At 34.2% G+C, this 16459-nt stretch overlaps 1 protein-coding gene across 1 annotated transcript; it reads right to left on the reverse strand.

Annotated features, from left to right (window-relative positions):
• Positions 1–4192: 4192 nt before the first annotated feature.
• LOC142345371 (uncharacterized) lies at positions 4193–15039 on the reverse strand. The gene is made up of 3 exons (XM_075397402.1): positions 14676–15039; positions 6126–6531; positions 4193–4822 (listed from the first exon to the last, which is right to left on the reverse strand). Exons 1-3 carry the CDS (start codon positions 14874–14876, stop codon positions 4665–4667), a joined length of 765 nt encoding a protein of 254 aa, XP_075253517.1. The 5' UTR covers positions 14877–15039; the 3' UTR covers positions 4193–4664.
• Between the last annotated feature and the right edge of the window lie 1420 nt (positions 15040–16459).

Consider the following 16459-nt stretch of genomic DNA (forward strand, 5'->3'; position numbering starts at 1 on the left):
TTTTATTGGTTTTTAGCAAGAATATAAAGACCAACAATTTGTTATCATGTTCACAGTTAGTTGATAATATGCAATATATTTTTTTCTGACAGTACCATATTTTCCCTACCTTTTTGCTTTTTAGAGTTTAACTGCTCACAATGTCGTTAATTTTATCTTCGTTAATTTTCAAGACGAAAATATTTTATCCAGATTAAATTTTAAATTGACTTGGACAAGCAAACATTTACTGCAATTAGCCCAAGGTATCAAAGTAAAACAAGTTTTTGGTCATATAATGTCCTTTAGTAGACCATATCTTTGAACTATTTTAAGGGGACAATTAAGGTCTTTTCCAGGATTAAGAAAGCAAAATGATATTTGACGTTCATTAAGATGTCTTGCCGGCGGTAATCTTGATAAAAACCGACATGAAAGATCAAAATGTAAAATTGACAAACCACATACTATCCTTTTCAAATGTACACATGAATTGCTTTACATTTTTAATTATAGCTGAATACAAGCGGTGCAGATTTAGTATTCAAACGCCAAAACAATTTCTCTACTAACTCTTTATTTTTGAGTTTTGATTTCTAAATGTTCAATTTATAGTTTTTTATTTGTTTGTCAAATTTTTTGAAAACATTGTTTTTGCAAAAAATTATAAGGCTTCAAGCTTCTCTCAAACACAGGGAAGCAAATCCTGTATTGACGTCATGATACCGGTTTGTGATCATGAAGTTCTTCTCCGTTTTTATTGGTTTTTAGCAAGAATATAAAGACCAACAATTTGTTATCATGTTCACAGTTAGTTGATAATATGCAATATATTTTTTTCTGACAGTACCATATTTTCCCTACCTTTTTGCTTTTTAGAGTTTAACTGCTCACAATGTCGTTAATTTTATCTTCGTTAATTTTCAAGACGAAAATATTTTATCCAGATTAAATTTTAAATTGACTTGGACAAGCAAACATTTACTGCAATTAGCCCAAGGTATCAAAGTAAAACAAGTTTTTGGTCATATAATGTCCTTTAGTAGACCATATCTTTGAACTATTTTAAGGGGACAATTAAGGTCTTCTCCAGGATTAAGAAAGCAAAATGATATTTGACGTTCATTAAGATGTCTTGCCGGCGGTAATCTTGATAAAAACCGACATGAAAGATCAAAATGTAAAATTGACAAACCACATACTATCCTTTTCAAATGTACACATGAATTGCTTTCCAACGCAGTACATTTATGATTATAGCTGAATACAATTGGTGCTGATTTAGTATTCGAACGCAAAAACAATTTCGCTACTAACTCTATATATTTGAGTTTTGATTTCTAAATGTTCAATTTATAATTTTTTATTTGGTTGTCAGATTTTTGAAAACATTGTTTTTGCAAATAATTATAAGGCTTCAAGCTTCTCTCAAACACAGGGAAGCAAATCCTGTATTGACGTCATGATACCGGTTTGTGATCATGAAGTTCTTCTCCGATTTTATTGGTTTTTAACAAGAATATGAAGACCAACAATTTGTTATCATGTTAACAGTTAGTTGATATTATGCAATATATTTTTTTCTGACAGTACCCTATTTTCCCTACCTTTTTGCTTTTTAGAGTTTAACTGCTCACAATGTCGTTAATTTTATCTTCGTTAATTTTCAAGACGAAAATATTTTATCCAGATTAAATTTTAAATTGACTTGGACAAGCAAACATTTACTGCAATTAGCCCAAGGTATCAAAGTAAAACAAGTTTTTGGTCATATAATGTCCTTTAGTAGACCATATCTTTGAACTATTTTAAGGGGACAATTAAGGTCTTCTCCCGGATTAAGAAAGCAAAATGATATTTGACGTTCATTAAGATGTCTTGCCGGCGGTAATCTTGATAAAAACCGACATGAAAGATCAAAATGTAAAATTGACAAACCACATACTATCCTTTTCAAATGTACACATGAATTGCTTTCCAACGCAGTACATTTATGATTATAGCTGAATACAATTGGTGCTGATTTAGTATTCGAACGCAAAAACAATTTCGCTACTAACTCTATATATTTGAGTTTTGATTTCTAAATGTTCAATTTATAATTTTTTATTTGGTTGTCAGATTTTTGAAAACATTGTTTTTGCAAATAATTATAAGGCTTCAAGCTTCTCTCAAACACAGGGAAGCAAATCCTGTATTGACGTCATGATACCGGTTTGTGATCATGAAGTTCTTCTCCGATTTTATTGGTTTTTAACAAGAATATGAAGACCAACAATTTGTTATCATGTTAACAGTTAGTTGATATTATGCAATATATTTTTTTCTGACAGTACCCTATTTTCCCTACCTTTTTGCTTTTTAGCGTTTAACTGCTCACAATGTCGTTTTTCAACGGTCAGGGCCAAAACTTTGTTCTCCAAGAATTCCAAATAAAAAAGTCAGTTTTGTAGTATATTTCTACTTCTTTAGAAATATAGCGCAGAAACTATCAAGTAATGCACGTTTTGTCCAGCAACGTTTATATATCTTTTGAATAAGGGAGCTGGCTTTTCTTTAAAAGCTTTCACGCAAAAACCAATTGTTCAACTGCTTTCTCATTTCATCATTAAAATTGAAGTAATTTTTCAAGTTTTAGACCTGAAATTAAAGCTTATTTTCGCAATACTACTGGGGCAAAAATCAAATATTTTTCTATAGCTATTTGCAATCTTGCTCTTATTGCCAATTATATGTGTTTGCAGCAATGGATGGTTCGCTTCTAGTATGTTAAAAAGTTCGGAAAAGTTATTAGTCTACTCTAAGTTTAATTAAATGTGTTCGCAATAACACAAATTGTTTTCAATCGAAACAGTTTAAGAAACTCAATGCTGAGTATATAGTCCCCCCCCCTCCGACTAAAATGGGTCAGAACAAAAAATAACCAGCTTAATATATCACGGTCGGTAGAATAAACTGAGAACAAGCGTCAGTGTTTTAATGCGAAAGGATGTCGCATGTGTTGATATTTTGCACTGAAGCTAGTTAAGGTACTAAAAAGTAATGGTGTTATGAGCAAAAAATAATGAAGAGATATTTCTGCGATCAAACAGTTTAAAATCAATTTTTCTCTCACTTTGTCAAATCTTCATAATCTTTAAACGCTCTTGCTATGATTAAATTTTTAAAAGAACTTGTGTTTTCTGACATTAATAAACTTCAGAGAAAGTTTGGCACCCGACAAATTGAACCAGACATAGTGATTATTGTCTTGACTAGCAAGTTTTGCTCAATTAAAGAGATTTTCTATATTTACAAGGCTATAGCAAGGTAAACAGAGTATAAGACAATAACAATTGCAAAAGATGTGTTCTGATCAGAGAACTCCCTCCCCTCGAAATATCTTTTTGCACGCAATGGGAGGGGACAGTTCAAAGTAAGAAGTGGAGGTCAAATAATGGGGCAATTCGGTGCACAGGTGTTGGGGAAATGAATATAAAATGACGAGGAACATTTTTGATTAGTGGGAAGAGGCGAAAGGTTCTAACATATCACCCGTTTCCTCGCCAAAAGTTTCATCAATTTAACCCCCATCACCCCAATTCCTACATTGAAATGCCCCCATAAAAACTTCAACAATGGCAATATCCATAATATAATCCTCTGGAAACGCAACCTAACGTGCTAACTCTGGACAACAATAGCCTTTCAAACATTTGCCTCATATACATTACGAATTAGGAAACTGTGACAGTGTCTTTCCACGAGCTGTCCCATTAGCCCCTAACCTTACGTCAGCCGATCTTGAATAATTTGTTCCCTTAAAACTATCTAACGAATGTTACACTTCTTGTCGAAGGGTGGGATAAAGTTTCTTTTTGGTACAATTTGAAATAAACCCACACAACTATCTGTTAACTGCTATCCTTCTAACACTTTCCTTCGAGTAAAAGTTACCTTTTATCCGCTGAAAGGTGATATCTAAAGATCCCTTTATAAAAATTTCTCTCAAAATTGTTAGTTTTGCGTATATTGTTTCTAGGACAAACAGTTTTACTATGTAGAGAAAAACTGAAAACGAAGTATCTTGAACTATCCGCTAAAAATTTTTTGATTAAGCACCATGGACCACGCGATCTTACACCTTTTAGAGCTCATTTGTGGCTGAAAACCTGACGACCCCGCCGCATAATTTTTATTAAACAATATCATATTGTTTGGTAACTACAATATTGACAAAAAAAATCTAAAAACGCCAACATTCGGCCTCGGCACTCAGACTGAAATTCACGAACACTAAAACACCTGCAGGTATAAATGTTAACAAGGAATCAATAATCGATCATCGCTGAATAAGAAAAGGGGAAATTAGAAAGTCCCAACGAGGGTTGAGTTGAAACATTGCCGATACATTCTTTTGTTATCAGCCAAAGGAACAAAATCTAGGCGGCCTTATCTCTGTTCTCAATCATTTCACAGATAAAAATTTGACAGCATAAATCACTTTTTGCCCAAACGAGACAATGTACTATACTGCCATTATCATCTATTCTAGCTATCTAGGGTCATTCTCATTGTTACGCCATATTTGCTTCCCAATGACAAAGCATGTTCCCAATGACGCAAATAAATTATAAAGTGGAGCATGATATCGTGCGGGGGAGGGGGCATAATGCGAATGACCCCATTATAATTCTGTTTTAGTATCATAATATGGGCAGTTCGAAGTCGCTGATAGCTGCCATCTCCGGAATAGTCATGAAGGCCACGGTGATTTCTTGTGGGAAATTGTTCACACTCAATACATCGGCTGATGATCGAACACTACCAGATGTGCTGCAGTCTTCTTCCGGTTTCTTAGGTGCTATATTGGGAGCCGCTTATGGTGTACAAGAAAATTATAGGTCATGAGCTTTGGTAAAAATTTTGTTGACGAGTTAAAAAAATTTAGACAAAGCTTCTGAGCTTTTATTGTCGCTTTTCAGAACCGGTTAGTTTACTCTTTCTGGCAGTTGCTAGAACATAATCACATTTTTAAAAAAATGTAAACAAAAACTTACTTTTAATTATCTGGATTTGAAATTAATGACGCTTCTAACGCAAGAGTAATAATAAGATCTAAAGAAAAAGATAATATTTTTTAAAAAATACCCAGGTTTAGGCCTCGACTTATAAAAAGACCATGCTTGACCAAAAAGTGGTATGAAAAGACCATGCTTGATCAAAAAGTGGTACGAAAAGACCATGCTGGACTCAAACAGCCCATGAAAAGAATTTAGCTGGACCTAATCGTTCAGCTAGAAATAGGTTCGACCAAAATCTTTGATGCTGGACTTTATCTCGACCCAAATATGATGGTCGATTTTACCTCGACCTAATAAGTTCATGCTGGACTCATAAAAATTTACATTTGCACTCAAAATTGGTCTTTGTTTATAACGCAGTCAACGGGTTTTACTTGCAAATTTTTCAATGTTTGTCATAATTTCTCGAAAAACGAACTGTGCTATTATAAATATATTTGAAAAACAATTTTATGAATCAAATGAACTAAATCATAACACAATAAAATCATTGCTGATGAAATGTTGATTGTTAGAGTTTTCTTAACTAGTTGAATTAAGCCGAACAAATTGGCTATATTGGTGAATTGCGAAAACTAATTTATCTTAAGCTACAATATTTCTTAAGATTTTTTGGCGAAAATCTACCTGTTGTTCGAAGGTGGACTGCCTGTTGCAACGCTGGTTTTGTTTTGCTGGTAGGTGTTACACAACTGCAAAAAGAAAATTTAACTGTTATTAATCCCACAAAATGCGATCCTCGACTCATGAAGAAACCATGCTCGGCCTATTAAAAGGCCATGCTCGACCTTAATTTGCTATGAAAAGACCTTATCTGGACCATGAAAAGACTCTACCTCGACTTTAATTAGGAGCTGGACTGTGTAATTAGAGTCAATATTGGATACCCCTACTAGAATTATAAAGTCTTTTCATAAGTCGAGGTTTAAAACTGTGTATTGGGGACATTTTCTCTATATTTGCGTATTAGTGGTTTAATTGAGGTAGGCAGAGGGTGTTGATAGTCTTGAAAATGGTTTCAAGCCAACTCTGGGGGTACAACAATGGCCTCGCTATCTGAAAGGGTAGTAAATAAGCAGCTCCCTAGTTCGTTGAACAGCTCTCTAGTCTTCCAGACTCTCGCCATCTTCAAGTTGAACTGCTCCATTTTACCTTTCAACACCTCCCTGTGTTTCACCAAATCCAGTGGCAACTCTGTTCCAGGATGACCTTCGATTTCTGAAAATTTGTTCAAAAATGTTTTCAAATTTCCAGGTGAATCGCAATCTTTATTTTCAGCTTTGTTCAGAGTTTCCATCATTGAATCGGCAGCGTTCTTAGCTGATGTGAATTCGGTTTCAAGTTTTTCAATCTCTTGTTCAATCCATTTATGCCATGACCTAGTCTCGTGATAATCGTGAGTGATTTGATGGCACTGCTGGCATATTTCCACCGGGATATTTGTGAGAGTGTTTCTGCAGGTCCAACATACAAGCACAATTTCTTCATTCTGACAAGGCAACTTTTTCTTCTTTTGACCGCTTTCTTCTTGTAATAGCAGAAATTTTTATTACACGGCCGATCATAACATGCTTCGGGTCTTAGGTTAGTTTTCGAGTGTCAATTATTGATGAGTACCAAAATCATGGCTTTTATCATTGCTTTGTATTAAGAAGGATAGTTAATAAACGAAAAATGGGAGAAAAAACAAATTTGGAATAGATACGAGGAGGCTCGGTAATGTGCTTTTGCAAATAATGTTTCGAACCCGCTCAACGACGTTTCTGACTTAATTGTCCACTGAAAAGAGGAAGAGATAGAAAACTATCAAAAATCAATTATTGTTCGAAAATATTTTGTTTATCCAATTCAAAAATCGCTTTAAGCTCTAACCAAAATACAAATGAAACAAAAACTCATTAGACAGCCGATGATAACTGTCATCAAGGGGAGTAATAGACAAAGCAAACAACAAGGTCAAATAAAACAAAAAGCAATACTTACGACCAAAACCCAATGTCTATCCTTTTTTTTTGAAAAAAGAACTTAGCATCAGATTAAAATAGCATTAGATCAAACTAAATCAAATGACTTGCATTTCAATAGAAAAAATATGGGAACTGTTGTAGATAGAAACAAGGCGGCTCGTTAATGTGCGTTCGCACATGATGTTCCGACCCGAGCTCATCTACATTTTTGACTTAATTTTCAACTAAATGAAGAATTAACAAAATTAAATGTTTGAGTTTAAAACAATCGTTACACAATCTATCTACTAATTGAATTACAAAATGTCATGCCTTATTACAGCGCCAATGAAATCTGACCATAAAAAGACTACGAGACAAAAAAACAACCAAAAAAATTAACAAAAACAAAAACTTCACGGCAAAAACTGAATAACAAAATTCAAAAGCACATAGTAACAACGTCAAAATGCAGTCAGATAAAAACTTAACTACTCAAAATTAATTTCTCTTAACTATGCAGCGGATGCAAAGTTTTCTTAATGAGAATATGTTACAAGTCAACAAAGAGAACTATCAGTGAGGCGAAATTTAAAAATTAATAAATATTTTTAAACCAAGAAATTTCAAAAGTCTTAAAAATCATTAGCTTTTAACTAAATAATCTTTGATAAACAACTGAAAAGTTGTTGCACAAACAAAAGGCATTTCTCTGAGTAGACTAAGCCTTAGAAACGAACTAAAGAAAGACTTAAAAAATGTAAACGATTTGGGAAAGTAAACTATTGTTACCATTTAAATCGTTAGCTATTATCTGAATATTATGTATTCTTAATTTAATTCTTATTTTTACTAATTCAACTGCAGGATGTATACTGAAAGATTAAATAAGTTCATTTCAGCAGGATTTGTAAACCATTTGGAGCTGTTAGTACGCGATTCTTCTGAAAGAAGATTAGAAACGCAAAAAATGACTACTCAAAAAACGTTTATAAAAACTCATTTTGTCCTGCAAACAAAGCATCGATGACAAATATTATCAGTTAATTTATTATTTTTTGAAGTACGAGAAACTTGATGTGACCTATCATTGATGATAATAAGTTAAAATTTGACGAAAAGAACAACAAAACTGAAAAATTTGAAAAATATTTGAAAATGTATATCATAAACTTTAAGACTAAGGACTATAAACTGACCAACTGATTCGGGTAAGGTCAATACTTCAATTTTCAACTTCAAGCTTAGGCGTCTTGTCAGTATTTTACAGCTACCTAAAGAACAAAAACTGGCAAAAACAGCAATTTTAAGAAAAAAATTGGGCGAGAAAAGTGTCGGAGGCATTAAAAAAAGAACTTTTCACTAAAAACTTTTCTATGTTCAATTAATTTATAACAGCAATGGGATTTCTCAATTTTATCAATATAATTTCAAGAAATCAAATATGAACAAATAAATTAGAACCAAGAAATTTTCACGTTTGAGAAAACTCGTAGTATAAACGCCATTAATTTCATTAGCTTCCAACGGAATCCACTAAACACGCTAAACGAAGCCTCCATGGGACAACAAGTTTGTTTGCTATTCATATTTTGTCAAAAAGGCCATACAACAAGTTATTGACGACAAAGACTGACTACTTGTTCACAAAAAATATTTAAGATCGGTTAATGTACAAAAAAAAATTCGAAAAAACTTTTAAAGTATTAAGAGCCCCTAAACTTAAAAGCTTTTAACGGAGGTCAAAAACTACGCTCAAAAAAAGGCGATGGCAGGAAAAAGATTTTTGTCATGCATAGATGATCAATAAGAGATCACAATAAGTCCTAAGACTATGAAACAACAACAAAGACAGGCAACAACCAAAAATTCAGTAGAAAAGTGCCAGAAGAAAGAGTCGAAGCAATTTGATTCATGAGTTCTTCTCTGAAAACTATATATATGATCTGTTGAACGTTTTCCCTAAACCAATGGGAACAATCAGTATTAGGACAATGTGATAAGATTTCAAAAGGATCCAAAAACAAGAAAATTACCCAAAAATTTTATAAAATATATGAAAATTAGTGGCATTGAAGTTTTAAAACTAATAGGTAGAAGATAAAACCGCTAACCAGATTACTCTTGCAAGAAGAAAAGGTCAAAGCCATTTGAAACCATAAGCTTTTCTCTGAAAAATTTATCTGGGATCCACTGAACGTCTTCTTTAAGCCAATAGGAGCTGTCAATTTTAGGATAATGTGGTAAGGTTTCAAAAGTAACCAATAATTCAGAAATATGCAAAAAAAATTTTAAAACCTTTTGAAATCTTGTGTCATTAAATTCATTACTAATAGTTAGAAGATAAAACCGCCAGCTAGATGAAATTTGGTTACAGAGGACGGAAACGGGTGCCATCATCACAGAGACTGACTTACAGTTCACGATAATAAGTTTATGATTGGTTAATGTTCAAAAAAATTTTCAAAAAATTATTTTTTAAGTTTCAACAGCCATGAGTTGTCCACTCAAAGCACTAGATATGCTCACTTAAATCTCTTTACGGAATATATTGCACTGTTAATCAAAGAGTCCATGCCATAAGGCTCCAAAAAATTAGTAAAACCTCAAAAAGAAATTCAAAATTTCATTTAAAATGTCGAAAACTCAGAGTCTAATTTGAGAAAAAACATGAACAACTCCCTGAAAAGGATTTTTTGTTCATTGTACATTGGGCTTCATTTGACTGTAAAGCAGGTTTGTAATTAACGGAACCTCGATATGAAAAGTTACTTGTCTCCAGGTGGTTGAAAAAAGCAAAAAAAGTAGAAAACTTTTATAAAAAAGAGCTCTCAAATAGATTTAGTTTTTTTTATAGTGAAGCTCCCTATTAGACAAAAACTGGTCTTTTTTATCGCCTTTAATCTATTGGGAGCACAAAATTGGTTCCTTTTTTGGCAAGAAATTCAAGTTTAAAATACTATTTATATAGAAAAAGTCTTAATTTGAAGAAAAGTCAGACTAAAAGTGAACAAATATCCCGTGTTCACACAAAATTTCAATCCTCGATAACTCCTCAAAAAATTTTAATTTTGTATTCTACGCTGGACCAGCTGTTTTATGATACCACTCACGTTTCTCTGCGATCAATATATCGATCGGCCAAAATTGACTGAACAAAATAAAACCCATTTGAGTATATAGTTCCTTCCCCCAAGTGGCGTCGGAACAACAAAAAGGCCAAAACAAGAAACAACTTTTAATACTTTTCACAACAATTAAATTCAAAGTAATACAAATCAAGAAGTCATTTCAATTTTGCGAGGAAACGTCGAAGCCTATTGGATCAAAATTCATTCACTAAAAATATTAGTTATTATCAATTGCACCTTGTTTCAACGTCAATTAGGGGATATGAGACTTGCTCTTGATGTGCCAATAATATGACGATAGGACAAGACAGCAAAACATAACCCCAAAAATTGGAAATTGTCAATAAAGTGAAGAAAAAAATTATGAAACTTCTTAGTATGAAAGCCAAAAATCAATTTAAGAACTGATTAAAACCATAAAAAAACATTAAGTTTCACTTTAAAAAATGACCTCTCTTTTTAATGAGACCACGCTTAAAGATAGCGCAAACCAGATTTAAAATAGCAAATCTCAAAAGAAACATTACTTTTTTGAACTCAAATTTTTGAAATCGTAATGTACAACAACCGTAAGTGTTAAACTGAAAAGTTCTAAGTAGTCTAACTTGTTGCCGCTTATAATGACATCTGTACTGGTCATTGGTGACACTAATTCATGAGACTACACATTAACACTTAATATAGGTTGAACTCTAAATTTCGCGAACGTTTTTATGCAAACGGTGTTGGAGCAAAAAAAACATGTTTTTCGCGGAAAATTTTACGTATGTTCTCTGTCCTCCTTTTTACCTGCAAAATTTGAGCTGTCAAAAATTTTGGTTCGTCTTGAGATCAGTTTGGTCTCTAACTTACATTACAAAAACGAAAAAGCAATATAATTTAAACAAAACATATGCAACCTATTGAAAATATTTTTTGAACTAAAAAATTCTACAACTAGAACAAAAATGATCATGCTCCTGCTTCTTTTCCATTTAAACGAAAAATGTACAACATGTTACCGAAAGTGTTAATTTGACCATAAAGTAATCCTTAATCAAATCAAAAATAAATAACGAATTTTGGATACTTATCGAGTTATATTACCAACATAGCACTATGTTACAATTGAAAGCATTAGATAGTTTCTCAATTAATTTTCTAAATATCCCATAAAAAAATAATTGGTCACGGTCATAAGACTGTAATAAGTACGTCAAATGCTTGAAAATTTCGAGATTTCATAAAACAAATTGATACAAAAACAATGTCGGAGCCATAGAAACAATGAGCTTTACTCATAAAACACAATAATATTTTCACTGGACCTTATTTAAATATAATGGATTCTATTATGAAGTGCACAAGTAAGTGAGAGGAGACTTTCTAATTGGGATGAATGAATTGCAAATAAAAATTCAAAAAAGAGGGACGCAAAATATAACTGTTCTCCATCTTTTTTTCAAAATTCAACGAAGAGACCAAAATTTACGTTGCTGTTGCAGCTCGGCTGTTAAAAATGCAATTAATATATCAAAAATAAGTTATGCAATTTTTATAAATGTCGGTTTATTTAACCAAAAAAACCTCAAAAATTTTTCCAGAATTTTTTCTCTGGAACCCGAGGCATAATACGCGCTTATATGAGTAAAGGAAGATTGTTCTGGCAGTTTTTATGTCAGCACAACCGGTCAAATTTGACATATTTGATACCACTTTTTATGAAAAATACGGAAAATACTGAATTTTCAAAAAATTAGCTAACAATTTTGCCAAAAAAGTAAGATCAAACAGTTCACCGACTCTCTGGTCTGTATAAGAAAAACCAATGGGACCACTGTTAACATTTTTATCATATTTTATCAGAAATTGATCAAAATTAAGCAAATGGAAAAAAAACGGAAGTTAGGCTAACGTCACAAACATTTAAACTTCCGTAACTCCTCGGAAAAAGCGAAATTCTAAAAATATTTCCGTTTTGAAATTTGACAAGCTTTCAAATGATACTACTCACAATCCTGTACAATGAAATGTGAATCGGCAAAAATTGACTGAACTAAAAAACAACCAGTTAAGTATATAGTTCCTGTCCCACTAAGGGGGTAGGGGGTCGGAACAATAAGCATTGTGCTAAATTCATGAGTGAATTTGACTGAGCGTGAAGATTGTCATGTTTTCCGAATGATGAATTTGTGCAATGATTCTACTGAAAAATATGCTAAATTTTTGAAGAAAAAGCGTGAAAAATTTTTTTGCACAAATTTCTTACAAATTGTTACGGACAAATGTTCAACTTTCCTTGCATTCCTTGCATAATTACAGCATCTGTTTCCGAAACCTCCTCCATATATGCAAGGAATATGCTGAACGCGCTGATTTTTCCTTTGTGCTTGAGTATGGGCTGTTTTATTTAGACAAGAGCAAAATTGATTCAACGGTTCAAACTGATGAATATAGATAGCTATTATTAGAGTGAGAGGGTTTGAGTGGGAAATGTGAACGAATTCTTAGAGAAGTGTAAACGGGTAGCACACTAAGCGTGCAACTAAGAGATGCTGCCTCCAGTCAAATACTGGTTCATTTTCAGAGTAGTTGCACCTGCTGAGACCCCCTAATAGTTTATGGGCCCAGCAATTTTCTAAGTCAAAGAAATATTTTCTCAAAACAAAAATGATTCTTGTTGACAGTCATAATCCTTTTCTGCTTAGTACCTTCTCTTTTCACAACTGTTTATGTCTGCTCAGACTGCAATGGACTGCAATGACCTACACAGAAACAGCACAGGACTATCCAATCGGGAGCACGAGATTTATGGCGATGATGCAGACAAATGGACACTACAAACCGCTACATGGGACAGGGGAGCAAGCCAATGAACCTGAACCACTAGCCAATGAGGCAAGCAATGAAAAGGCCACAAGGTGCTGTGCTGAAGGATGCATATGAGAAGGAAGTTGCAGATGTCAAGGTGTGGTGCCAATGTGTGGTGCCATCTGGCACTGACTCTTGATGTAGCACCCCTCACGCTGATGAGACATGGTTGTACGGGATATGACGGACTCGGAGATGGAGCAAAGGCTCAAAAGTTTTTGCATGAGAGATTTCAGAGTGTGGAGACGCCGAAATCGGTTACTTTGGTGGCACAGCTCGCTTGACTGCAGCTTGAGTACTCTGAGGATTTGTTCAGCTTCTTCATCAGAGGACAGGAGTTGCTCACAAGGCTGCAAACCCCGTCACCTCTTTGGTCCTCAATGGTCTGCCAATGAGGTATGAAAGTTGTGTTATACAGGAAAGCTTCAACTTGGCAACGAACTTCACAAAGTTGAGGAAAAGGCTGCAGAACTTCCAAAAGAGGTACAGTTCAGAGACACACAACGGAGAAAGCGGTTTAGTGGCACTGGCAGTAAAGCGTAATTTCAGGAAGGGACACATGAGATGAAACTGTTTTGAGTGTGGGATCCCCGGACACTTTGCCAAGGATTGCCGGAGGAAGGAGACATCACAAAGCAGCAAGTGTGTTGAGAATTTTCACCTAGACAGGGCATGCAAGAGACAAAGAGATGGAGTCAGACATGAGTCAGTGGCAATGGGTCGAAGATTGAATACATTTGACGGAGAATATCTGGCAGCTCTTACCCAAAAGAAAACAGCAGGCATGCTAGTGGACACTGGTTGTATAGATGACATAGAAACAAACATCAATGCGTTCCTGGACTTTTTGCCCATTCAATCAGTGGTCAGAAATCTCAACGGAGATGCTTGCAGAGTGGTGGGAAGAAGCTGTGTGAGGATTAGCATACACTCAATTAAAAAAGAATTCCAAAGCAAACTCAAGAATGTTTTGTGTGTGCCTGACTATTCCTCAAAGCTCCTATCAGTCTAAGATGTACGGAGTGGGTACATAGTTTCAATTTCGAGAAAGTAAATAGCTGCATCAAACTCCGGAAGGGAATTCGGGTAAATTAACACGAGAAAATTTTCTGTTATATTTACCTTGCAGCGTTCTAAAATTCACGATGAGGTCCAACAGAGTGAAACTTGACAGTGCAAGGAAGTGGCATGGACGATTGAGTCATTTGCATCCAGCGGATGCGGATGTGGTTATAACCGTTATTGGGCAAGAGTGTAATTTTTCTCAGTCCATCCTATTTTACACGCCTTACAAAGAGTTTAACATGAGTGGAGAAAATGTGTAAAAACACTGTAACTTTTTTAAAAAAAATACACTCTTGCACTCTTTTCCCGATAAATAGGCGTGGAATATGCATTACACCGTGATCCCCGCTAATCAGGGGTGGATTAAGAATGAACCCTCGTCCTGGGCACCCATTGAGAAGGGACAGTCAGACATCACTGGGTCGAGATTGTGAACTGAAACTTTAAATTACATTCTATATGTTCTTACCTGATTAAATAGGGGAGAGTTGTAGCTGCATAGTACGTGAAAGGGATGAAGATTAGCTGATTTTTTGACTGTCAATTAGCTACTTTGTGTATTGTAAGTTAGCTGTAATTTGTAACAAAAAATTTCTTAATTTAAATTGGTGTTCGGTGTCTTCCTGGAAGAAAACAGTTGCCTTGTGAATTGCGCAAAACAGTTTTCCAGACTGCCTCGAGACTGCATCCTGGTAATTCTTAGATTTGTTCACAAATAGCAGGTGCGTAACTGCACCAACCACAGCTGTGATTATGGCCCCATAGCGTATCCATGGAAAATAGGGAAAACAAAACAGGAAAACAACAACCAAAACTGTATACATGCATTTTATGTGGCTCATGTTATGACGTAAACTCTGCGTAATTTTGTCAATCAAAAATATAGATGGTCTTGATTTCTTGTATCCAATTGTTCAATGTGTGTTAGTGAAAGTAGAGAAATTATATAACACTAAAGGTAATCCACTCAACTGTTCGTTTAAATACACTTAGATATTTGCCTCCTGTGCTGTTATTAAATAGTGCTGAAGATGAATACTGTAGAATATACGATTTTATTATGTCGCCACATTCATGACAAATAATACCTCAGCTCTTATTATTTTCAATATTTGAGAAGCTGCCTTCTCTTTGGTGGAATCTCAAATTCTCCCAGGTGTCCGAGAAATATAAGGGGGAGTACCATGCAAAACGTTTCTTACCCGACTTCCTTGACTTTATAAGCCTTTTCATGGAGTCGAATGGAAGCTGGTGAAAGAGGATTTAAAGATTTTTTGGGATCTGATTTTTATTAGGTTTAAAAATCGGATTTCAAAAAATCTTTAAGACCTGTTTCACCAATTTACCCCTATACGACGCCTATACTCAATGATAATATTTATAAAGGCTGACTTTCTAAAAATTTAGCCGACATTTTAGCCAAAATTTTTGGATAAAACACTTTTTAAATTCTATTCAACGTTTGAATGTAAAATCAATAAATTATTGTTAACAATTTAAACATATTATTGAAAAATTGACAAAATTTTGCAAAAGCCTTACCTAAATTGTTAACAAAAACAAATGGAATCAGACAGTTTTCCAAAACACCTCGACATCTCAAGGGAAAAAAGCGATAATCAAAAAAATCTTTTTATTATTATTACATATTCTACGCTGGACGCATTTTAATGATACTAATCACAGCTCTCTACGATTAATATATCAATCAGCCAAAACTGACTCAACAAAAAAATTGAGCACACGGTTCCTCCCCCATCTGAGGTGCGGTTGGTACAAATAGGTCAAGGCGATTTATATCCATGAATCTGCAAACGTTGAAATTACCTCTTTTCATAGAGAGTTTTTATTACTTGATCAACTGACACCAGTAGGAATAACTTTTTTCTTGCTCTTACACCTGATTAAACTATGATTAATTTTATAGTTTCTTATTCAAACCTAAATAATATTCAAGCCTGACATATTATTGGATCAAACCAAAGTTCCAAAAATAGGGATATATCTGACGATTTATTTTTGGCATATATTAACCATAAAGTAAAGGCATTGCCATTGTTAAGGCGAAACTCAACAACGGGAAATTAGAACAAGCTAATTTTAATGACAAATACTGAATTGAGCCACGGAAGTTGAGCCACAGTTCGGGGATTAATGATTCTACTCGAGGACACCAACATTAGTTCCGGCCAAAGTCGCAAAAAAGTACTTAAGTCAAGCCAAGTGCTTTTCAATTCAAAAATCCGTCCTCTCATACTAAATATTGCTTGAGGATGTCTTTCCAAAAGTCGAAGCTTTTATGAGGTCTCCAGCACCCAAGCACGCTTTAAATTCCTGAGAAACTTCCATTATATCGAAAAGATTATATCGGAGACACTTTTACGGTGCAGTGACAGGAGATATGATGTTATTAGAATTTCAAAGA

Source organism: Convolutriloba macropyga, chromosome 9 (assembly GCF_964194025.1).
Source record: "Convolutriloba macropyga chromosome 9, txConMacr16.3, whole genome shotgun sequence".
In the NCBI taxonomy this organism is placed as follows: domain Eukaryota; kingdom Metazoa; phylum Xenacoelomorpha; order Acoela; family Convolutidae; genus Convolutriloba; species Convolutriloba macropyga.